Source organism: Talpa europaea (genome assembly GCF_964194135.1).
Source record: "Talpa europaea genome assembly, chromosome: 15".
NCBI classification, from domain to species: domain Eukaryota; kingdom Metazoa; phylum Chordata; class Mammalia; order Eulipotyphla; family Talpidae; genus Talpa; species Talpa europaea.
Genome location: NC_140083.1, coordinates 75,596,672 through 75,622,008, shown reverse-complemented (window position 1 = coordinate 75,622,008; position 25,337 = coordinate 75,596,672). Strand labels below are relative to the sequence as shown.

Here is a 25,337-nt window from a genome sequence, read left to right as displayed (position 1 = left end):
CTGGGGGTCTTTGGGGTCTGAGAGGAAATGAAGCAAAATATATTGCTTTCTGGTAATCTGCAAACAGTGCTGGAGAAGGAAAATCAGAGCCCAGTGTTTACATCTGTAGACACCTCTTTTTCTCCCTCCCCACCTCCTTAATGCCACTGGGTCTCATCCAAGCCTTTTCCTCTTGCAGGCATCCCAATGCTGGTGGGTGTCCCTCCCGGGCGGCCGGCCCTGCTATCCCTGCTGTGGGCAGTGGCGATGTCGTCTTCCTGCTTGGGCATACCTATAGATGAGGAGCGGAACCAGCTGCTAATGAGAGAGAAGATGATGCAGCTGGGGGGGCAGCTGGTGCTGAAGAAAGAAGAAGAGCTGGCCAATACGAAGCTAATGACCCTCAAAAAGGCAGAGCTGACGCAGGCCATGAAGACCCAGAATTTCCCACCCAGCATGCACTTTTTCCAGGCCAAGAGTCTCATTGAGAAAAGTGAGGTGTTTAATATCCTGAAGAAGATGCCAAAAGGTAGAGGTTTGGAGAGGTCGGTGTTGGGGTCCTGAAAAGATGCAGGGAAACCACACTTGGAGCTGTTAGTGTTCTAAAGGGGCCCCAGAGACTCCACACAGCGACTCTGAGCCTGTGAGTTTGGTAAAATAGTATCCCCAGTTGATGGAAAGCAGGGGGCCTAGAGGGTGACCCCAAGGTTCACACAGCCAAGACATAGGCTGATGTGGGGCCAGGGTCAAGTTTGGATGCTAAGATGAAGCAGGAGGAGTAGGGACAGAGTATGCTGTATTTTGAGGAGGCCAGTTTCAATATTTGTGTTAGATCCGAAGGACAAGCCCAGGGCCTCAAACCATAAAATCTGCAGAACAGAAGCTGCACAGACACAGGCAGGCGGCAGCATGGAATGAAGAGCCTGGGGTGGGGTGATGGTGAGCAGGATGAGCAGGTCAAGGTCAAGTATTCACATATGAGCAGGAGGGACTGTGCTGAGGCATATTCTCATTGCATCTCTGTGCAGTGTGGGTGGCAAGGCCTCACTGAAAGGCTTGCGTTCCCGATGGAGAGAACTAGAAGCTGATGGAAACTCAACTTAAACCTCAGCCTGCAGCTCCCAGCCTGTAGCTCCCCCATCCTACTATGCTGCCCTTCCTAATAAGACTACCCCGCTTTGACTAGTGAGGGAGGCAGCAGGGAAGCCCCATTCTTAAGCCAGACCCAAGAAGGCAGTGGTGACAGGGGGACTGACAATGACCTTCAATTCCATGGAACTTGACCAGATAGAATTCCTGGCCCATCCCATCTTTTCTGGGCCAATCTTCTCTGTCCTCAGAGATCCCTGCAATCTGGACTTCACCTCTGGCCCCTCCTTGCCTCTCCAGGGGCTGCCTTACACCTCCATGACTTCGGCATCCTGAGTATGGACTGGCTGGTGAAAAATGCCACATACAGGCCGCACTGCCACTTCTGTTTCACTCCACGCGGGGCCATGCAGTTCAAATTTGCTTACCCGACTCCTCCCACCCCTGCGCCAACAGAGTGTTCAGAGTGGATTCTGCTAGAGAAATATCGGAAGATGCTGCAAAATGTCACTGAATTTGATAACAGGTGTTGTTCACAGGACATGGGTCAATAGCCCGTCCCGGGTGGTGGGTGGGCTGCCCTTGTACAGACCTATGGACAAGAATCTGGCCTTAAAAATTATCCAGAGGTGGGGCCCCCTGATGTGTAGGAGTTAAATCTCAGCGCTATCTTGGACAGCCTGTGTTCCATCCCAAACAGCCTGTGTTCCTGAACTCTATCCCCAGCCAGGGAGCTGACCCACATGGCACAGCAGACCTCTCCTGTGTTGCCTGCTGCTCCCCTCAGCAGTGCATTTCAGCATATCTGCCTGTTCTGCTCCCTACTATGTCTCTGGTGAATCTTCTCACCCCCCAGCACCCCTGGCCTACACCCCAGTGCTGCAGTGGCTGCAGATAGCTTGAGAGTGCTGAGGCTTAACCCCTTGCGCCACCAGGAAGGCCCCCTCCCTTCATTGCTTTTATAGCCTGGTTTGCTTCTGAGTGAAGGAAACCAACAAGCGGAAGAAATCCTGCAGGTGCCCTGGCCTCACACAGGCCTCCTCAGCCTGTCCCTTTGTGTCCTGCACAGCCTGCTGAGAAATTTTACTATGATGACGGAAAACCCTGATGTAGCTTATGCAAACCAAAATGTGGTCTGGTCTAAGTTTGAAGCCATCTTTTTCACCATCGCGGGCCTCGTCCACTATGCACCGGTGTTCAGAGACTACATCTTCCAGGGCCTGCAGGAGTTCTATGAGGACAACGTGCTGTACCTGGAGCTCAGAGCCATGTTGTTCCCGGTGAGCCCATCCCGCCCCTTCTCTGCTTGGGCTTGACTTTCACATCATACACTGTCTGTCGTCACCGTTCCTACCCTGGTCCTCCCTACCCTCCTGATTTCAGCCCCGGTAAAATGTGAAACTTTTCAGGGGCCACCATGAGCAAGGAGACCTGAAATGCACTGGACTGGGGGTAGCAAAAGCGGTGAATCTCTTGTGGAGCATCCTGCCTTGTGCAGCCTGCTCCACGACGCCTGTGTCTTTGTCAGCCACTTGTTGCGTCAGGCAACAATCTCTTACCCCCTTCCACATGTCCACAGCCCAAGGGACACCCAGGGTTCCTGGTCTCTCACACTGAGCAGTGCCTCTTGCCTGGACCTTTTGCCCCCCCCCCTTTTCTTTTTTTAAAGAATTATTCCTTTATTGTAAGATTTTTATTTATTTTGCGTAGAAGAACTGGGGTGTAGATGAGAGATGCAGTGGGAGGATTCAACAGAAACAGAGTGGGGAGCAGAACAGGCGGATCCACCGAAATACACTGCTGAGGGGAGCAGTGGGCGAGACAGGAGAGGTCTGCTGCACCATGTGGGTAGCTCCCTGCCTGGGTCTTGAACTCAGTTTGTCTCAGTGGAACTTCAAGGTGGTAGGCCACCAGGGAGGCCCCATCTTTTTGTTATTGCAGTTGACTGACTGAGATAAAGTGAAAGAAGCAGTAAAAGTGCTAAGGAAAAATAGGGGATAAAACAAAGCAATTAAAGAATGAATGCATTATTTTCAATTTTGTTTATATAATTCTACCTATATGCAATGTTACTCTTTTTATGTTATTTTAGTCCCGGTGGTTTTCTTTTTTTTAAAGTGGAACACTCAAGGAACTATTTTTTTTTAAACAGAGGCACACGAATATTTGTTCCAAGTATTCTTTTATCAGATTGTTTAAAAGAGGCTTCCCTGGTGGCCCAGGCAGTTGAGTGCAATATGCTGTGAAGCTGTCCGCAGCCTCTGCAGCGCGGGTTCAATTCTGGCCGGCCGCGGAGATACCCACATGGTGCAGCAGACCTCTCCTGACTCACCTGGTACTCTCCTCAGCAGTGTATTTCAGTCAGTCTGCCTGTTTTGTTTCCTGCTCTGCCTCTGGTGAGTCCTCTCATCCTCCCGCACCTCTGGCCTGTACCCTGGTTCTTGTATGCATGAATAAAATAAGTTTTTTAAAAAAAAAATAAAAAGAATGTTTAAGAGACTTCCATAGGTAAAACTGAGTCCTGAAAATGTTATCCTATATCCTATCAACCTGCAAATAGGACTAGAGATTTTTACCATTACTTTTATTTTACTTTAACACCCTCCTCATCCTTTGTGTCCCCTTGTTCTGTTCTCTACACCCTCCCTCTTAACCTCAGAGGCCTCAGGATGTTTGCTAATGTGTCCAATAGTTTTGAAGTGTTTTACATTATCAAATTGTCTGCTATATATATGTTCAGTATTTATCTTTATTGTTCTGATGTTGCTGCACATAATTCTCTCAAATTCCCTTCATTTTTGTTGAAAATAACTGCATTGTATCCTTTCTTATGGCTGTATAATACTCAGTGGTATGTGCTGCTATGAACTGTTCTTTTTTTTAAGGATTTATTTATTTATGCATACAAGAACTGAGGTACAAGCCAGAGGTGTGGGGGATGAGAGGACTCACCAGAGACAGAATGGGAAGCAGAACAGGCAGATCCACTGAAATACACTGTTGAGGAGAGCAGCGGGAGACTCAGGAGAGGTCTGCTATGCCATGTGGGTAGCTCCTTGGCCAGGGATCGAACTTGTGCTGCAGATACTGCAGACAGCTTCATAGTGCTGTGCTTATCCCCTTGTGCCACACCAGGGAGGCCCTGAACTTTGTGGAACATATGAATTTTTTTGTTCATGGTTTCATATTCTGTGGATATATGCCTAACAGTAGATTGCTGGGTCATATAGTTTTCCATTTACTTCCATTCTTATTTTTATTATTTCTTTCATTCTACTAAATTTGGGTCTTGTTTGTTCCTCTTTTTCAAGTTGCTTTAAGTATGATTGTTTACTTGGGATTTTTCTGGCTTTTTTTTTTTTAAGAAAGATTTATTTATTTATGCATACAAGAGCTGGGGTACAGGCCAGAAGTGTGGGAGGGTGAGAGGATTCACCAGAGACAGAGTGGGGAACAGAACAGGCAGGTCGACGGAAATACACTGCTGAGGGGAGCAGCAGTGAGTCAGGAGAGATCTGCTGTGCCATGTGGTTTGCTCCCTGGCCAGGCCTTGAACTTGTGCTGCACTGGCTGCAGATAGCTTCATAGGTTGCATCTTAACCACTTGCGCCCCCAGGGAGGCCCTTTCTTGCTTTTTGATGTGAGCCTAATTATCTTTCCCCTAAGACTACTTTGGCTGTGTCCCATAGATTCTGGTAATTTGTATCATCAGTTTTGTTTGTCTTAGGTATTTAGGTATTTTAAATTTCTGCCTTGATTTCCTTTTAATTAATTGACAATTGACGATGTCCCAAAATATTGTCTGTTCTTGATAATGTTCTGTGTGCACTTGAAGAAAGTGCCATTGGGGGACCTCCCAGGTGGCGCCAGCCAAATTATAGCCAGAAAAGTGTTGGTGAAACAGAACTCTAATATGCCTCATCACTGAGCTCTGAGTTTCTGAGGGAGTCTCTTTCCCCAGGGGGGAAAAAGTCCTAGAATAATCTGACTATTGAAGAAGTGTTTTCATATGAATCCATATACATCTATAAAACATTTCTGGAAAAAAGTAAACACACAGTATGAAATTAATATTCAGAACCCTATTTGAATGGGGCAGGAAGACTAGAAAGAAGACCCACACTTGTCTAGTTGCAGTGGAAATTGAGGGCCTGGTCCTCCAGAGTTTATACAAGGGGTTGTGAGTCTGGGAGTCAAGGAAGTGGATAGCTTTCGCTGAGAATGTGTACTATCTGCCTACTCTTATACTGTTTTGTCCAAGTAAACACTGTACATGGTCTAAATAACTAACTGCTTACATTTGACATCTACAACATCTGCTCTGATATTTCTGCACACTAAAGAAAATTTTAAATTCTGATTAGGATTCCTAAACTGACTTTCAACCCCAGTTTGATTTAAAGGGTTCAAGAACCCTTTAAGAAAGGTTACACCTGCACCAAGAACCAGTAATTCAGGTTTGTGGGTCAGGACTTCCTTCCCCTTCTTCTGACACAAAGCTTCCTCCAGTCTCTTCTCCCTTCTCTTACCCCCCCCCCCAACCAATCACCCTTTTTTCTTAGATGTGTTAATGCCCTTTCTAGGTTAGCTCCCAGTTTAGCCCTGAAGAGGTGAATATCTCCACCTGCATTGGGTGTTTCATAGTTTAATTCTGAGAACAAATTTGTATTTGTATTTCTGACTTCTTGGGAAGTGGGGGGGGGGCTGTTATCTTTATAGAGCTTTCATCAGTTTTGTGAGCTGAGTCCATGAAACAAGGGCACAAATAATCCTCTTCAAAGAAAAGAGTGGGTCAGTTTACTTTCTATTAAGTCACCCAAAAAGATGAACTGGCACTGGGCCCGGACTATGTAGGTTGGAAATGTATTCCTGTGCATTGGCTTGGAAAATCCTCCTCCAAGCACAGGCTCTGCCCACTGCATCCCACCCAACCCACTCTCCTCTTGGTCTGACTTTTGCCCCATTTCCATGGTATGTCCATCAACCCCTCACCCCAGTGTCCAGGGACAATGATATATCTCTCTTGTCTTCCTGTAATGTTTACTTCCAAACTTGGGTGGACCTCTGGATACTTTGGCAGTGCTGTTTAAGATTCATGTTTTGACCCTGATCTCCTAATATTCCAGTTTTTGGGTAGGGCCAGGAAGCTGCAGAGTTAACTGTCACAGTGATGCTGGTGCAACTGGTCTGACCCAGCCAGCACTTGGCAATAGGGCCCTCTTCATCTTGACCTTGACACAGCATGCCGCCTGCCTTGCCTTCTATGAGCCTCACAATGACCCTGCATTGCAGATATGGAAACAGAGGCTCCATCGAAAAGCTTGACCAGGGTCATGTGGGTAGTAAAGAGTAACTGGGCAGAGGCCACATGTGGGCTTTCTGGGCGTTGTGGCCACCACACTTGTCTGAAAGGAGTCCCCTGAGAGGGTGTTCCAGCTCTTCTGCAGGGGGATGAGAGGCCCTGGCCTGGCCAAGCTGATGCTTTACCCAGAATGACGGACCCCTCCCAGGGGATGGCTTCCGGGTGGGCAAAATCTGGGAACTTCCTCAGTGTGGGGACTGGGGAAAGTGCCTAGGATGCCTTAGGGGAGGGGGAGAGGAAGAGGGAGGAAGGGAGAAAATCACAGAGATGCAGTTTGGCTCTCGGTTCTTTTGAAAGCTGTGACTTTCCTCTTGAGCTCCAGGTGCTAGTATTTGGGGGAAGCTGCTGAGAAATTAGTTCAGAGGATAAGAGGGAAAAGTTGGAGCAGTGGCTTCCTATTCCATCCCTCCCCCTTCTCTGCAGTTGGTATTTTCTCCTCACCAGAGCTGAACTCCAGAAGCATTTAACTTGGGGACTCCTCGCCCACTCTGCTCACCCCCTCTCTCCCCTAAGCAGCCTTTCTAGAAAGTGGAGGGCTGCTGGGATTTGGGATTCTGTGGAGGCTGAGGGGGATGGGATTTGACCATTTGTTCTGGTCTGACCCTGGAACAAAGGCCCCTTGCAATAGAGACTCGATGCCTTAATGCCCCCCATTAGCCAGAGTAGGGGGAGCCATCAACACATTAACAACTAAAAACCGTCTGCCCTGGAATTCTTTTGCTGAGCCGCACTACCTCCCCCTTCTTGCTAGTGGGGCTAATTCAGGGCCTGGGATGATGTTGATGGACTATCCTGGCCGCTCAGCCTCCTATTGTGTTACTAATGCTCAATAACAAAGGCTACTTGCCTTTAGCAACAGTTGCTAGGCGGGTCTAATCTCCAGGGCTCCGGTCCCTTCCCCCACGGCCAGAATCTGAGGCCCAGACTGGGTCCTGGCCAGTCTCTAGAGTGGAGATCTTAGAAGACCCAAGAGGATTATCTACTGGAGGTTGCCCTGCTGACACTGACGGGAACTCTTGCCGAGAGACAGGTTGGTGGTTCCCAGGATTTTCCTGGGTGCCATTGCTAGTGCAACAAGCGCTTCCTGCCTTCCTGCCCCCCACTCTGCAAGGCTGGTCCTGGATTCTTAGCACCTAGTTAGTTGCTGTAGTTGCTGATGTGACCACCAGTTCATATGCTTGATGCTGCTCTGCAAGAAGACAGCCTCTGCTTGGCGTCTACTATGTTCCAGGCACACGCCGAGTGATTTATATCATCATCTCATTTATTCCTCAAAATCGCAATAGTAAATAGATCACATTTACAGATGAGGATTTGAAAGTTAAGAAGTTCAGAATCTCAGTGGAAGTTAGGAGGCCCCCTGGATTGCCCCCCTTATTCTCTTATGCAGTGATTGTGTTGCTTACTTGTCCATCAATTTGACAAAAATAGTAGATCTTAATTCTAGTTGTATATTATGCAATAGAATCATCTGGGTAGGCTGAAAAAAAAGCGGGTTCTACCCTAGAAATTTTGATTGATAAGTCCAGGCTGGGATCCAGGCATTTTTTCCTTCTGGGAGATAATAATGTGCAGCTGGAGCTGAGACATTGAGACCCCCAACTGTCACTGAGTTTCAAGGTGAGGACAGGGGCTGCTCTGATGATAAGACAGGCAGCATTAGCAAGATTCTGTAACCTGGCAGAACCCCACCTTTCCCCCCACCCCCCAACAGTGGAGTACTACTGGGTTTGAACCTTTTTAACTTTCAAAATTCTCATCTGTAAATGAGACCTACTTAATAATGTAGTTTTGAGGATTAAATGAGATGATGATATAAATCACTCGGCATGTGCCTGGCACACAGTAGAAGCTCAACGAATGTGTGTAGAGTGAATGGTGCTCTAGTAGGAAAACCAAATTGCATTGGGAATCAGAAATCCTTGTTATAGGACAGGGAGAGGGGCAGCCCAAACCCCGCAAACCTGCCTATTCTAAATGGGTTCTGCCATCTGCCGCATCAACACAAAACATATGACACTTTAATGGGAAGGAACTTTAATAAAAACTAGGAAACAATACAGGTAAGGCAAAGAGTCTAGTTTCTAAATGAAGCACCCAAAGTTACCCGTCCCCTCGTGGGTAAACTCCATCCATATGGGATCGTCCCAGAGCAAGGCCCCAAAGCCTGCCACAAGTCTAAAGCATCTTCCAGTGGGGACCCACAGAAAAGAGTCAGAAACAACCAGACAAGCCCGGAAGGAAAAGAGCAAAATCAACATCAAGATAAAAGCTGCCATTGTCAGCTCCCCATGGGTCTCACCCACATCTGTGTCACCCCGTCCACGACCAAAAGACAAGCGCAGCTTCTTCATGTGTCTCTAGGTTCCATGTGCCTCCTCCAGGTCTCCTGGCTCCATCCTGCTTCCTTCCTCAGTCTCTTCTTCTGCTTCTCCTCTTCCTGCTCAGCTCCACCCTCCCTTGGGTGGGGCAGGGAACCTCCCCCTTTCCCGGGGACCACCCTGTTACATCCTGAGTCCTAGTGTCTGGTCTGATTCAAATCAGCTGTGTAACTTTGAACAACTCCTTGTACCTACTTTCCCTTTGGTTTCTTTAAGATCAAAATTCTATAATTCCGTGATATCATAGACCGTAAAACTTTGTACAATTGACCCTAGAACAGCATGGGTTTGGATTGTGTGGGTCCACTTCTTATCCAAGGTTTCCTCATTCACTGATTCGACTAACCAACTGTGTCTGTTGGTTGACCCCGCAGATAGGAGGATAGAGAAGAGGGCTGACTATGAATGACTATAAATTAAGTGAGGTGGAGAGGATTTTCCACCACTGGAGTTGGGAGGTTAAGTCCCTAACCTCCCCTTCCCATTGTTCAGGGTTAATGTAGTTTTATATTGGTTTATGTAAATAGCATGCATTTTTAATAACTTCCCCTTAAAAATTGACACACTCTAAATTGATTCCAGGGCCTCCCCGGTGGCGCAGCGGTTGAGCGCTGGGCTGCGAAGCTGCCCGCATCCTCTGTAGCACCGGTTCGATCCCCGGCCGCCGGGGAGTGTCCCACATGGCGCGCAGACCTCTCCTGCCGCCCGCTGCTCCCCTCAGCAGTGTACTTCGGTCCTTCTGCCTGCTCTGCTCCCCGCTCTGCCTCTGGTGAATTCTCTCACCCTCCTGCGCTTCTGACTGTACCCAGTGCTTGTATAAATAAATAAATAAATCTTAAAAAAAAAACAAAAAACAGTGGAAACATAAAATATTAAAAAAATAATAAATTGATTCCAGTAGTTTTTTTTTTAAAAAGATTTATTTTTATTATGCATAAAAGAACTGGGGTGTAGGCCAGACATATGGGGGTGGGGGGGTGAGAGGACTCACCAGAGACAGAGGTGGATCTAGTGAAATACACTGCTGAGGGGAGCAGTGGGCAAGAGAGGAGAGGTGTGCTGCACCATGTGGGTCAGCAACCTGGCCAGCGATCAAACTTGTGCTATAGTGGCTGCTGATAGCTTGATAGCACTGACTTGAACCCCTGCGCCACCAGGGAGGCCCAGAATCCAGTGTGTTTTTAATTGAATATAGCAGCTTTTAGATCAGTCATAGATGCATGAACAGCATTATCTATTTGTATTTGCAGATTGTTAAATTCTTAGATATCAACTCATCTTCTTCGGACAACTATAAATTTTGAGTTGTTTTTCTGTATCTGTTGATAGAGTGATAACAATATTATTATGAATAGTTGTTATTTCTAAGTGTTTTATAGCTATTGACAAATCTGAACCTTGCACCTTGAGGTATGATTGATATGGGACAGATTGTATCTGCACTGGAAGTCTGAATGCAGGTAGTGACCAGAAATCTCCCAACAACTGAGGCCTTTCCTCCAATGCCTGGCATCATAGCAATATTCTAACCATACTTATCGGAAGGCTGAGGAGTTGCAGGTCTCTCCCCCCCAAAAGGTCTCCTATTCTTTGAAGCGGAAACTACCCTTGAGCATTCAGATCCTGTCCAAGGAGCTTCTATCCAGCCTACAGTTTCTTTGCCTGAGGCCACAGCTGCAGGCACACTGGGCATGGGCTGCCTGGGTAGTGATTTACTGGGGCACCAGGAGACCAGGAAATTCTCTGAATGCCTCTTCAGCATCTGCGGCCCCAGGCGTCAGATTCCATCTTTATGGCTCTCTATGCTATGGGAACCAGCAGTGGGATTGGAACCCTGGGAGGCAGGGGTCCCAGCTTCTTCCTTGATAAGTACTGGAATGATAGAATTGATGACTTGGAACCACTGCCATATGCAAGCCCCCATCAGGCTTTTGGTTGTATCATTTGCATATCTGCATAATTAATTTGCCTGGGATCTTTTAGGCAGAATTATAATTTGTTGATTTTTTTTAAAAAGATTCTTTCTTTTGTCTCCCTTCTGTTCTGCTAATATTGCTCCATCAGCTACCCCTCCAACATTCATCTATTCACTCATTCCCCCAGACAAGCTGCCTGGGGCTTAGTACTTTTTAAACTCCAAGTAGACAGCACTCTTTTTAAATTAATACTATGGAACTCCTACTCTGGTGACATAGGAAGGGAGGGGAGGAAATAGAACTATGTGTGTCCTAGCCCCAGGGATTTAGAACCACTTGGTGTGTCTGGCACACAGACAGTCACACAGAGCAGGCTAAGGGCAGAATTCCCTTCCTCTCGGCTGCAGACCAGCTGGGTGGTGCAGTGTGACTTTAAGTAACAATTTCTGGATGAGTTTTTGTTTATGTAGAATGTACCTATTATATTCTATATAATATATACTGTATCAGAAATTAAAATAGAAGATTTTAAAACACAAGACTGAACAAGCACACAATTGATGATCTCAGAGTGAAATTTCACACGTGAGGCAGCTTCTGGAAATTTCTGTACATGTTCATGAGAGAATGAGAAGTGAAAAAGACAAAGAAGTTCTTAAAATTTTTATGAGGAAAATTTTGACTCTGCAGAATGCCTAAAAAAATCTCGGGGCCCCAAAGGTTCCTAGACCACACATTGAGAATTGCTGGGGAATAGCATATTGGCCTCCTCAGCATGAAAGATGTGAAGATTCTAAGAGTACCTAGAGGTTTGCTGAAGCTTTGATGGTTGGCAGGAAGGGCCTCTTTTAAAAAGACCCTTGGGGGGGGCCTTCCTGGTGGCGCAAGGGGTTAAATCTCAGCACTATGAAGCAATATGCAGCTCCTCTAGCATGAGTTCGATTCCCGGCCAGGGAGTTACCCACATGGTGCAGCAGACCTCTCCTGTCTCCCCTGCCGCTCCCCTCAGCAGTGTATTTCAGTAGATCCACCAGTTCTGCTCCCCACTCTGTCTCTGGTGAATCCTCTCACCCCCACACCTCTGGCCTATACCCCAGCTCTTGTATGCATAAATAAATAACATAAATCATTAAAGAAAAAAAGACCCTTGGTAATGTAGGAGAGGAAAAAAGTAACCTTTTTTTATCTTTTAAGGTCCTGTTCTTGGGGCCCTTGTATTAAATTGAAAAAAATCATATTAGCGGGAAAAAAAATGCATACAAATTTTGTTTGATGTTAAAAGTTTAATTTTGATGTGTTTGGAGGCCTTTATAGAAAAGAACAGACAACCCCAAAGTGGGTAGACCAGGTACTCTTATACCATTTTAACCAGTGGTAATAAATTGCAGGGGAGTGACAAGACAATGGAAAAGGAATTTGGGCTTCAAGGAGTGGTGATTAGAGGATGGTAAATATATGGGGAGACTCAGAGAAGATAAGGGTTCTGTTTAGTTAGTGCTGACTTTCTGTCTGCAGTGATAGAGTTGTCCTTCTGGAACAGGATTTGGAAGGGAGAACACTGTCACGAACGGAAAGGTATCTGCTATTTTTAGGAGGTAGGAGGAACACAAACAGCCCTGTTTGTCTTTGCTCTTTCTTAATTGCCTTCAGCCCAAAATAATCCCAGGGCAAAATGGTGTATTCTGATCCCCTTCATTAGATAATAGCAATAATGTTAGCGGGCAGAATGAGGGGCACCCCAAGACCCCCCAAACCTGCCTGCTCTAAATGGATTCTGCCATCAGCTGCACGGAGACAAAACATACTCTTAATGCATAAGATCTTCAATAGAAAAGAACTTTAACACAATCAGTGTGCAATAGTGAGGAGAGAAAAAATATAGTGAAAATAATTTGTAATTACATTTACCCATCCCCTCATGGGTAACTGCCCAACCAAACAGGGTTGGCCCAAAGCAGGGCTCCTGAGGCCTGAAATCTTGCCACAAATCTAAGGCACCTTCTGGCAGAAGGGACCAGGCAAGTCTGGAAGGAAAAGAGGAAAATCTAAATACAAGTCAAGATGCCATTGTCAGCCCCCACAACGGGTCTTTCAAGTGTCTCCTTCTGTGTCCCCCACATCCCTGGTTCAAGTCCAAGGCAGAGAAGCAAGCGCGGCTTCTTCGTGTCTCTCTGCTCCTTGTGCCTCCTCCAAGTCTTCTTCGCCTCCCTTCAGCCGTCTCTCCCAAGTACTTTTTAGCTACCCCAAGCTGCTTAGCTCCACTCTCCCTTCCGAGGGGCCGGGAAACTGGTACCTCCCCTTCCTGTGGGGATTGCACTTTACATTTATAATAATAACAATAAACGTAAAGTCCTGGAAGCATAAACACTCAGTAAACCTGAATGCCCACTCCCCCAGCAAGGAATCAGGGAAATTCTACCTGCACAGAGTGAGCCTGGGGGGCTGGCGTGAGCTTGACGGGCGTGCTGTGAACTGCCAGCCTTCATGGGACAGCAGCAGAGGAAATCACAGTGCAAAGGCCTATGCGCCAAGAGAAGGAGCAGGTAACAGCAGCTGCTCACCCCACACCCCCACCCAGGCAGCAGAGTGAGACCCACAGAGATTGAAGAGCAGAGTCTGTTCAACTGACCTGGGGGAGGAGTCCTGTGGGAGGCTGCAGAGGGCAGTGGTGTAGCCTGTGGGGGGTTGGGGAGGTGCCCTGGGCTGTGAAGAGTGAAGTGAGGTTGAGTCACCAGAGGGAAAGGAGAAGAGGCCCCGTGAGACCACATCACACGTCACAGCCCCTGTGATGCCAGGAAGACAAGAGCAGCCCCTCTTTATGCTAATGAGTGAGCTCTGGGCTCTGTTTGTCTCTGGCCCTGGCCACCGGCCTCTGGCCCAACGGCTTGGGCTTCTATTCTCTAGGCCAGGAGGAACAATCCTTCAGTCACAAGGAACCCCCGCGGGATGTTTGCAGAGCAGCCCCCCATTTCCTGCTTAGCACATGCTACTCACCTCTCAAGGCCCAGTTTCAGGAACATTCCCCCTCTGGAGCCTTCTCTGATCCCACCCAGTGAAAACAAGCTCCTTCTTCCTCAGAGGTCCTAGATGGCACCTCCATTTAGTACTTAATTCTTCCCACCTTATAATTAAAAAAACACGGGGAGGGCCTGTCTCTCCACTAAATAATAAATATCTTGAGGGCAGGCAGCTCATTCTAAGGACCCCCATTCTTTACACTGTCCGTGTGTCTGTGGTGATGAGCTCACGTCCATGGCAATCAGCTGGGCCCTGCTGATGATTTCTTCCCACCCCCACACCCCCACGCTGCCATCTGTAGACCCCCACATCTCGCCTGACCCTGAACTGCAACGCATACTACCACCCTGTGCAGGGGTGTGAGCTGGCCCATGGCGGGTCAACAGAGTGGGGGGGGGGGAGGGCAGGGGACCTGCCAGGCCCTACTCCCGTGTACTCAGCTCCTAGGGGACCTTTTCACACCCCTTCCCCATGATGCAGCTCTTCCCCACGGCCTCTTCCCTCTGTCTTACCTGTTGTCTACTCCTGGCTCTTCTCACTCATCATGCCGCTCGTGGGGTCCCTAGTGGCTGTGGCCACTTCAGGGAGCACTCTGCCTGGGGATGGCAGAGTGGGGGATGGAGCCCTTGGGTCATTCTTTCTGGTTGTGCCCAGTTCCTTGGTTCTTCCCTCAGTACACAAGTACCTTGCAGCACCTCCTATGCCAGGCTCTGTTCAAGGGACAGGAACCCAGACATGCCAGCCTGGATCCCGGACAGGCCAGGAGTTCTGAGTCGCGTCAGAGACACGTGTTGAACCATGAGACTGGTCCACGGTCTTCAGAGGTGACTGGTGGCTGGGGGTGGAGTTGCTGGCTGCCTCCCCTCTGATGTGGTTGGACTGTGCTTGCTCCCAGGTGTACGAATTGAACGGGACGTACCATGACCGAGAGTGGTCGGTGAGGACCTACAAGGAGGTGGCTTCCATGTTTATGAAAAAGCATCCTGAGTTTATTGGAATCAAAATCATTTATTCAGAGCACAGGTGAGAACAGGGCTAAAAGTCAAGTCTGAGTGAATGGGCTGAGGCAGCGCCACGGCTGGGAATGAGGGAGAGAGGCTTGAGAAGGGGAGCCAAGGGTCAAGACCCCTCGACGCCAAAGAATCATGGGCTTGGCACATACGTGTGTGCAAATATCTACCTGTGAAATCATTTCTAGTTCAAATCTTTACGACCTGATTAAAATGAAGAACTGTGGCAATTTTCCAGAAAATTCTAGGCTATGGCCCCACATTGGCCCAGGTGACCCCATGATGAGGGTATGTTTTTGCCCAGATGTTCAGATAATTGACCTATTTCTTTGTTTCAATTTGCACTGGGGTTCTGCCTAATAGTGTCACCGCATGCAGTGTGACTGTGCGCGAAGACTTGATTGGTGACAGGGCCCTGGGTGAGCCAGGGAGCATCTGTGTGGGGAGACCCCACCGCAGCACGTGTGACCTGGGGTTGTGGAGGTTCCAGTCTCCCCAAGCAAGTCCAGAAAGTTTTACTTTCCTGCTGATTTTACCAAAGTGCTCTCTGCTCCTGGGTCACAGCCTGAGGCTGATCAGGAGACACAGGCTCAGCACCCAGATGGGAGTGACACCAGCCAGGGAGCCCACCTTGGGGCTGAGCTCTGGGAGGCTGTCAGGCTTCCCATGAATCCCCTCCCCTTCTGAGGCCTGCACCCAAGTGCTAGCCAGACAGACAGAGATTCAGGCTGCCTCCTCCCTGAATCCTAATCCAGAGGCCCCCTGGGGGCCAGTGGCAGCAGCAGGGAGTGGGCTGAGCTGCCTGCTAGGAGAGAGCCCTGCAAGAGAGGATGTGGGCAGGTGTGGGGAGTGGGCAGGACTAATGTGGGCCCTGGGGATTGAGGACTGGGGCAGGTGAGCCACCTGTGGGTGGGGACCTTGGTCCTACTATGGAGCGAGCCTGGCTTTTTCTTCTGGTGGCTCCCTGCTTGCCTCGCTGCTGTCCTGGAGATAAGACTGAGAGGGTTCAGAGAAGGGGAGGGCCTCCCCGGTGGCGCAGCGGTTGAGCGCTGGGTTGGGAAGCTACCCGCGGCCTCTGCGGAGCCGGTTCAATCCCCGGCTGCTCCCCGGCCACCAGAGGAGGGTCCCACATAGCGCTGCAGACCTCTCCTGCCGCCCGCTGCTCCCCTCAGCAGTGTACTTTGGTCCTTCTGCCTGCTCTGCTCCCCACTCTGGCTCTGGTGAATTCTCTCACCCTCCCGCGCTTCAGAGAAGGGGAACATCTTAGGGAGATGGTTCTGGAGGGCCAGGCCCTGGCTGATTTTATCAGGGAAGAAGAGTCCCGTTGCAAGTCTGCCCTACAGGATCACAGCCGGAGACTGACCAGGAGTCTCTGAACTCAAGACTGCACCCACTTCTGGGAGCCGCCCTCTTAGGGAGGCAGGACAAGTTTTTACACAAGGCCACTCACTCCATCCAAGTGCAGACAGATAAGACTTGCCCTCACCCAGAGATGGTGGACCCCTCTGAGCCTGCCAGAGTCCTTAACAGAGAGGAATTTGGGTGAAATCCCTCTAGAGGCAGCCACTGAAAGGTCTTTCAATAGCATGGTAGGGCCTAGGCACTGAGGGCTTGGGAAGGGTTGTCTGGAACTCTGGACTAGGCCAGCCACAGGCCCCGAGGCAGGTGCTTGGGCTGCTCGGGCATACGGCGGCACCGCCTGACAGGCTGTCTCCCACGCTTCTCTCTGTCTCTCTTGCAGATTCAAAAACGTGTCCTTCATCATGGAATCCGTGCGAGCAGCCTTGGAGCTTCGAACTATGTTCCCCAGGACAGTGGCAGGGTTTGACCTGGTAATGGGCTCTGCAGAGCACAGCTATTCAGAGGGGGGCGCAGCGGGCAGATCTCCGGAAGGGCTGGGCAGCCCCAACTGAACCCCCCTGCAGGGGCTCAGGCTGCTGAGCACAGGCCCGGCAGAGTTCCGTACTGGCCCTTTCTCGGGAACTGTGGGGGATGACAGTCAGGAGAGAAGAGAGAGCCGCAAAGACCAGGTGGCTAAAGAGGGAAGTTCCAGAACAAGGCAGGGATTCGGGAGGCTGGACAACGGCGACGGGCTAGTTCCCTCTCCTGGCTGTTGTCCTGTTTCCAGCCCATGTTGTTCCCTTCATGGTGGTCAGGTCTGGAAGCAGAGATGGGCCTGGCACACTGTCAGAGATGGGAGTGGCCCCTTCCTCGCCACCCCATCTGCTTCTGCAGCCACACCCACAGGTGGTATCACTTACCCCCTGCCAAAGAGCCCTGGCCGGTCCTGACAGCAGGCCACACATCCCAGGTGACAAGGTGATCATGTCATGAAGGACGCTGAGTCCGTCTGGCCTGGCTGGTTAGGAGGCACCTGGCTTCCTGTCACAGAGGCTGCAGCTGCGCGCAGGCCTGTGCTTCAGCGTGTTCTTCAGACCAGCCCAAGCCCACAGAAGCGGGTCCCCAAGAATTGTTTTGACCAGACCCCTGGGATCCTTGGGGGCTGCTCTTCAGAAAAGGAGCAGAGGCCCCTCCCCTCCCCTTTTCCTGCTGTGTGCAGCTCTGGCAAAGGGCCTGAGGAGGAGAGCTTCTAGCACAGGTTTCGAAACAGTCCATGCAAGGACACTAAGAACAAGGCCTGTGGGAAGCCGGAGTCGGAGGAGGGATAGGTAGTCGTTCATAGGCGTCCACTCGCAAGCCTCGTTTCTTCAAGCCCACTTTCCCTCCCACTCCCTTGAAAGTCCCTGATTTTTTGTTATAAAAATGTGTCATTGTAAGTGGCTGCCCTCCCCCCTCCCCAGACCCCAAGTGAAAATTGCTCTTCTGAAAGAGACTCCTTGACTCCTGGCCCTACCTCCAAAGCCCTGAGGGTGCGTGTGGCTCAGTTTGAAAAGCGTGATTTTGGTGCAGCTGTTGTCTGAGCCGCTCTTCTGAGGAACCGCGTCAGAGGGAGCCACAGGCGCTGAGAGGCCAGGCTGCAGCTCCAGTCTCCTCCCGCGTGCTGGTCCAGGGCTCGGCCTCAGGCGCTCTCTTTTCCTTTTTGTCTCTTTCCCTCTGTCCCGGTCTCTCTGTCTGACCCTCTGCCTTTCTCAGTCTCCCTTGTGTCCATCTCAATCCCTGTTCTCTCTGTCTCTCTGAGTCTCTCTTGCCCCCTCTCAGCCTCTGGATCTCTCTGTCTCTTGCCTCCTCTCATCTTCTCTCCCCCTTGAGAAATTCAGGGCCAAAGTTAGGGGCTTGGGAAGTGACGTGAGAAGACAAAGGGCCTGGAAGAATACAGGGTATACCCCTGAATAAGGGGGGAGTATTTCTGGCATTAACTCACTCCCACTTGTGCCACTGGTTGTTCTTAAGAGACTGTGTCTCCAGTAGTCGAGGCAGGGCACAAAGAAGGGGTGCCCAGGCTGCAGGTGCCCATCAGCTGGGGAGGCGTGGACAGACAGACGCCGCCATGACCCGCCCTCTGCCCTGCAGGTGGGACGCGAGGACACTGGCTACTCCCTCTACGCCTACAAGGAGGCTTTGTTGATTCCGGTTTCCCGTGGCGTGAAACTGCCTTACTTTTTCCATGCTGGAGAGACAGGTGAGCCATGGGGAGACTGGCAGGGACAGTGGCGGTGCGGATGGCACGCTGGGGCAGCATGATGCTTGTGGATGGATAAGCTGGATGGCATTTTTCCGTTTAGTACATGGTATCTCAATTCATCCTGAAGCCGCCCTCTGGACAAGGAATGATAATAACAGTATCAGCACTTTACATGTGTTATTTCTAATTCTCACCCCAGTCCTGCCAGGAAGGTGTTTTTATACCTGTTATTTAGATGGAGACTCCAAGGCTCAACAGTGCAATGGAGTCAGATTGTGGGCCCTTTCTGATGGTCTCTATTTTATTTTTTAAAAATATTTATTTATGCATACAAGAACTGGAGTACAGGCCAGAGGTGCAGGGGGTGAGAGGATTCACCAGAGACAGAGTGGGGAGCAGAACAGGTGGATCTACTGAAATGCCCTGCTGAGGGGAGCAGCGGATGAGATCTTCTGTACCATGTGGGTCAGCTCCCTGACTGGGGATCAAACTCCTGCTACAGAGACTGCAGATACCTTCATAGTGCTGTGACTTAACCCCTTGTGCCACCAGGGAGGCCCCTGATGTCTATTTTTTGAGTGAACTGTGATTGCGAGGTGACCTCACCTATTCAACGTCTCACACCACACAAGGCAGTGGCGAAAGAGGGCCTCGAGTCAGACCTGGCCTGGAGAGGCTCTGTCCACACTCACCAGTGCTGAAGAGGAGATCCTGCCCTGCCCCACGAGCCTGGCTGCCATTATTTCTGGAGTGCCATCAGCCCAGCTATGTCTCTTTCCCAAAGCTCAATCCCTGGGCTCATTGGTCATCTCTCAGCCCCTCCCGCATTCTGGTCCTCAAAATGTGTAAATCCTAAGCAAAAGGAGACCAATTTTGGATCAAAATGAAGATCTGGGAGCTTAGACCTGAAGGAAAGCCATTGTTGCCTCCCACCTGGCATGCTCAGAAGACCAAAGAGATAAGGATAGACGGGTGGGCAGCTGGAACTGCACATCCAGGCTTAAACCGTGGTTTATGGCACCATCTCTCAGAGGAAGGATCTTGTGCATTAATCTCTTTCTCCTGACATTTCCAGTCAATTTAGATCCAATTTAGATCAAAGCTGTTCCAGGAGATTTAAAGAACTGTTTGTGGGGGAGGACTCGGAGGTGGTAACCTTGAAAAGCTTGTGGTGTAGTTGGGAAAGTCATACTTCTTGTGAAAAATCATTCAACAGGGGCTTCCCTGGTGGCACAAGGGGTTAAGCACCGCACTATGAAGCAATCTGCAGCCTCTGCAACATGAGTTCGATCCCCGGCCGACCAGGGAGAAACCCACATGGCGCAGCAGACCTCTCCTGTCTCGCCCACTGCTCCCCTCAGCAGTGTATTTCAGCAGATCCGCCTGTTCTGCTCCCCACTCTGTCTCTGGTGGATCCTCTCACCCCCCGCACCTCTGGCCTGTACCCTGGCTCTTGTATGCATAAATAAATACATCTTTTTTAAAAAAATCATTCAACAGTATGAAACCCAGAACCTAGGATCGCACCAAATTGCAAGATGTGTGATCCCAGGAGAGGATTTTGCCAGGACTTGAGTATTTAATACCAGCATCCTTATTTTTAAAAGTAAATTATTGAAAAGAAATAATACAGGGGAAATCAGTGAAAATCCACCTAAAACACATGCCCTCATTAGTCATGGGAATTCTTGAGTTTTGTTCCTAACAGGAAAGTGAAATTGAAATACTTTACGTGTACTTTTGTTATGAGGCTCTTGGCTGCTAAGAATGGGGTACGCACTTCCACTGAGCTTTACAATAAGGTCACAGATGAGCTCACATGATAAGCAACCTCCGCTGTCCTCATTGCATCCAGAATCTCATCCTGTTTGGTCATCGGACAGTGAAGCCACATTCAGATGTGACTACATCCCGTGAAGCAAGAGAGAACTTTCCTCCAGGGCATCTCCTTAATTAGGAAGGAAGCCCTGGCACCACCCCCACCCCCACCCCCAGGCCCTCACAGGCCAGCAAGAGGACTCTCCTAGTCGCAAGGAAAGTGGGGAGTCAGGCCCTGTCCTTTTCACCCTCCATGCAAGGAGATGTCTTGGGGTGGCTGGGGAGTCGGCAGCCACAGCTCTGCACCCCTTTGTCCGTTCATGCTGGCCATTGTGATCTTGTGACTAAATTGTCCCAAGAGTACTGTAAAGATGTAAATAAATGTAAGAACATATGAATAATTCTATCAATAGAGTCTGCAACCACTGTTGTAAAGATCATGAACAGAAAATAGTTCCGGAAACAAACCAAAAAAAAAAAAGGTGGGGGGCCTCCCTAGTGGTGCAAGGGGTTAAGTCTAAGCACTATGAAGCTGTCTACAATCACTGCAGCACAAGTTCAATCCCCAGCCAGGGAACTACCCACATGGTGCAGGCAGACCTCTCCTGTCTCGCCCACTGCTCCCCTCAGCAGTGTATTTCAGCAGATCCGCCTGTTCTGCTCCCCACTCTGTCTCTGGTGAATCCTCTCACCCCCTGCACCTCTGGCCTGTACCCCAGTTCTTGTATGCATAAATAAATAAATAAATCTTTTTTTAAAAAGGGGGGTGGAAAGAAAGTGGGCTATGAAGTCAGATTTGCAAGTTTGAAGCCAAGTTTTGTTACTACCTGGCTGAGTATCCACTTTCAGTGTATAAATCCTATGTAGGTGTCCATTTCCTCAGCACTTACATATGCAAATACATACATACACACACAAAATAAAAGCATGCCATACCTCTTTTAGTACCATTAAAAGGAAAATGTGTGTGTATTTGTGTTAATGCTCTTTTCTCTTTTTCTTGGTCATTCTGGGGCCTTTATCTGAGGCTGGTCTGTGAATCAGATTCAGTCTATTGAAGACCACTACCCTTTATCCCCAGACTGGCAGGGCACTTCCATAGACAGAAACCTTCTGGATGCCCTCATACTGAACTCTACCAGGATTGGGCATGGATTTGCTTTGAGTAAACACCCAGCAGTCTGGGCTGAAACCTGGAAGAAGGACATTCCCATAGAAGTCTGTCCTATCTCCAACCAGGTAAGCATGACTCGTGGGGCTAATCCAATATTATCTTCTCCCCAAACTCAATCTCTGCTCTGATTACCCACCTTCCTGCCTAGATTCTGTCCCCTTAACTCATTTATTTTCTATACTCCTCCACTCTGTAACTCTCATTGGTTAAGTTATTTATTTATTTTATAAATTTGCCTTTTTTTTTAAGATTTATTTATTTAATTTATACAAGCACTGGGTACAGTCAGAAGCGCAGGAGGGTGAGAGAATTCACCAGAGGCAGAGCGGGGAGCAGAGCAGGCAGACTGACCAAGAAATACACTGCTGAGGGGAGCAGCGGGCGGCAGGAGAGGTCTGTGCGCCATGTGGGACCCTCGCCGGTGGCCGGGGATTGAACCTGCGCTGCAGAGGCTGCGGGCAGCTTCGCAAGCCAGTGCTCAACCGCTGCGCCACCAGAGAAGGCCCGTTTGGTTAAGTTATTTAGAACAGCCTCTTGCTAAGCATAATAATGAGGCAGCAGTGAGGGTCCTCAAGAGGCAGATTTTGGGCAAAACCGTGGACAGAGCTGAAAGGACAAGGGTGTGTTCAGGGAGGTGCTGCTGCGTGGAGTCTGCTGCATGGAGTCCTCCGTGCACTTGCCTGTCTTGCTGTGTCAGGAAAGCTGCTTTGAGCAGGAACCAGGAGAGAAGCAGAGAGAACATCTGGAGTGATCCGGAAAGCTGGAGAAAATTAGGAAGAATATGAGGATGATGGACTCTTGTTGGGTCAAGATTTTGCCCAGAAGTCATCCCAGTATTCAGAATGGCGGTGGGTAGAAGGAAGGAGCTGGAAATGCTCACAGTCTTTGCTCTTTCATGACAAGTCTGTCTTTTTCCTTTGCCTTCTTTTGGGCAGGTTCTAAAATTGGTGTCAGACTTGAGAAACCACCCTGCAGCTGTTCTGATGGCCACTGGCTACCCCATGGTGGTCAGCTCTGATGACCCTGCTGTCTTTGGTGCCAAAGGCTTGTCCTATGACTTCTATGAAGCCTTCATGGGCATTGGGGGGATGACAGCCGATCTGAGGACACTCAAGCAACTGGCCATGAACTCTATCAAGTGAGTGTCCTCTGTCTTTCCCAAACCCCCTGCTCCCTCACCCACCCCACACCTTGTATTTTCCTCTCCTAGAGGTTTGAGGCAGAAGCCTGGAAGGCGTCTGTGGGTTTTCCCAACATTGACTATTTCATCACACTTAGACTGGGGGTGGGTATGCGTTTTTCAAGCATCTGGGACCCCCTCATACTCCCTGTTCGCTCCCCCTTCCCTGAGGCTGACCTGAGTTCCTCTTCTGCAGGTACAGTGCCCTGCTGCAGGGTGAAAAGAAAGCTGCCATGGAAACCTGGGAGGAGAGATGGGATAAGTTTGTAGCTGACGTGGCCAGGAGTCCACAGTGAGAAGACAGCCTTATCTTACCCAGTTCCTCTGCTTCCTGCTACAAGCTGTCTCCACCTACTCTCAGTCCTTCCTGAATCCACTCCAGTAGAGTCTTCCCTCCATTTCTTTATCAAAACTGACCTTGTGAATGTCGTCAGTGGCTTCCATATTGTTTGACCAAGCATCTCCTTTTGAACTATTATCTCTCAACCTCAGTGACATCAAGTCTCCTATCTCTGAGCATTGCTTCCTCGGTGTTTTTTCCAGATACTGATGAATTCTGCACTGGATTTCCTTTGTGCTCAATCCTATGCTCTGTTTTTTGTTCTTTTCTCCTCTTCTCTTTGCTTCTTACCTTATGCTCTCGTTTCTTATGGATTGTTATCTACTTCTTTGCTTTTAAATATCACTGTTTGCAGTTGACACCCAAGTATTTATTCACATGGATGACTCACAGGAATTTCAGAAACCTACTATGTGCAATTCTGAACTCTCAGACTCATCCCTCTCAAGCTTCTCTTAGTCCCTCCCATCTTGGTAAATAGCACCTTTATCTGGTCTACCCAGTTGCTCAGAGCAGACATTTTCAGCAATTTCCTTGATACCATCCTCTTTCCTGGCCCCTGTATCAAAAGCACCTTGAACCCACTTACGTCTCTGCCTCAGCTGCTGCTCGCTGACTCCAAGGTCTTGTCTGAGATATAATAACAGCCTCCTAACTGACCTCTCCTCTTTGTCTTCTCCAATTCATTCCTGACAGGGCAAATTGACTTTTAAAAATTAAATAAAATCAGGTTCCTCCATTGTTTACAACTCAATCACTTGGAATAAAGTCCAAGTTTCTCAACAGGACAGATAGCACCTGTTTCACCTGGATTCCTTCCAGCATCTTCTTACCCCCAAGCACTTACCTAGTGCACACTGGCCACACTGGTCCTCTGTCCTTAGATACCCCTAGCCCTATCCTGCATCAGGGCTTTTTCTCATTCTTTCTTTCTGGAATGTTCTTTTTGTTTCCTGGAATGTTTTTTCTTTCCACTGTTGTTTAACCAGCTTCTGTTCACCCTTCATGTTGCAGTTTTCGTTTTTTATTTTTGTCACTGACTTAGAAACCTGTTATGTCACCTTGCTCTTTTCCTTCATGATGCTTATTATCATATGCAATTATGTATTTATGTTTGTTTACAGTCTCCCCGCCAGACTGTAAGCTCCATGTGGGCAGCACTAATAATTGTTTCACGTACACCACAAACCCAGAGCCTAACTCCAAGCCTCAAACCTACTTAGAATTCACTAGAAGATGATTTCACATAACCTGCATCTTTGGAACTGTTTGCTGAGGAAGGAGGAATGTAGAAGTTTCGCCCTCAGCTAGAGACCATGTGTGATTAGATTCTGCCTCTTACCCTGGTCTTTGGGAGAAGGCAGGCTCGAAACCAGCCTTCTCTTCACTTGACTAAAGGGTGTGAAGGAGAATCAAGTAATTCCTGTGGGGCTGCAGGTGAATGCAAGTGTCTTCTCACCCACCGTCCCTCACTGTGTCTGAGTCCTTAGACAACAGCGCATCATCTCTCTCCATTTGTATTTTATCAGTGTTTGGTTCATGGTGCTGGTTAAAACCTCACCCACTAGGGATGCTCAGCCATAGGCTGGTAACCAGGCGTAACAAGATGACCCTCTAAGATCCTGCCTAATTCTGAGGGCCTGGGATTCATTGCCTTTACCCACCCCAGTGGATGCCGCTAGAGTCCCAACTCAGCTGAGTTACATTCAGTGGATGATGAAAATGGAACTTAGCCGGATGGGCTGCTGGAGCCAGTTGCCATGGCTACAGGAGTCTCCCGGGAGTGTAAGGTCTCTGGCCTGGATTCAGTGTGGTTTCTGATTTGGCAAAATAAACCAGCCGTAGTCTCGCCTTCACGCCTGGTTCAACAGGCTCAGTCCGAGCAGAGAATGAGGAAAGCAGCAAAACTATACTCAAGTTTGGAAGACCTGGGACACAGGTTGTAACCCCCTCGGACCTGAGTCATATTTCTGCCAGGGGTAGAAGATATAAAACAGAGTTCACGCCTTCCTCTTGTGGGACTTCCCACAGGGTGACTGGCATATACATCTCATGGAGAAATGTGTGTGTTGACTGAATTTCTGTAAATGAAATCACGTTGCACCAGGGTTGACTATTGAAATCTGCAGCAAAGTCTGTTAACAGAACATCCTTTTGTCATTTGGTAATCCAAATTACATTAAATGTATGCGTGTATTTATTTACTTCTTAGAGTGAGGGCAAATCTTTTCCTTCTTGGTCAGATGAATTTTCTGGGCTAGAAAAACTTAAAGCCCTGGAACACTGAGCGTCCCTGAGCCACCAGACTCACTGTTCATCCAGTCTCCACCTTCTGCCTGAGTTGGGAGCCCTCACCCCCCACCGTCTTCCTGGGGTCAGAGCCTTTGTGTACCTGTGTATAGCTTCCAGGGAAGGGCAGGGAGACTTCTGGAAATTCCAACCGAGGGAATATTGTTGGAGGTGCAGACCATCCAACCTCAGGGAAAG

The 25,337-nt window shown here is 49.0% G+C and overlaps 1 protein-coding gene across 1 annotated transcript; it reads left to right on the top strand.

Moving 5' to 3' along the window:
- On the top strand, positions 1 to 24,352 carry ADA2 (adenosine deaminase 2). The gene is made up of 9 exons (XM_084255731.1): positions 1 to 508; positions 1,369 to 1,594; positions 2,138 to 2,348; positions 14,641 to 14,768; positions 16,497 to 16,587; positions 18,227 to 18,335; positions 21,238 to 21,395; positions 22,266 to 22,468; positions 24,208 to 24,352. Exons 1-9 carry the CDS (start codon positions 187 to 189, stop codon positions 24,338 to 24,340), a joined length of 1,581 nt encoding a protein of 526 aa, XP_084111857.1. The 5' UTR covers positions 1 to 186; the 3' UTR covers positions 24,341 to 24,352.
- The last annotated feature ends 985 nt before the right edge of the window (positions 24,353 to 25,337 follow it).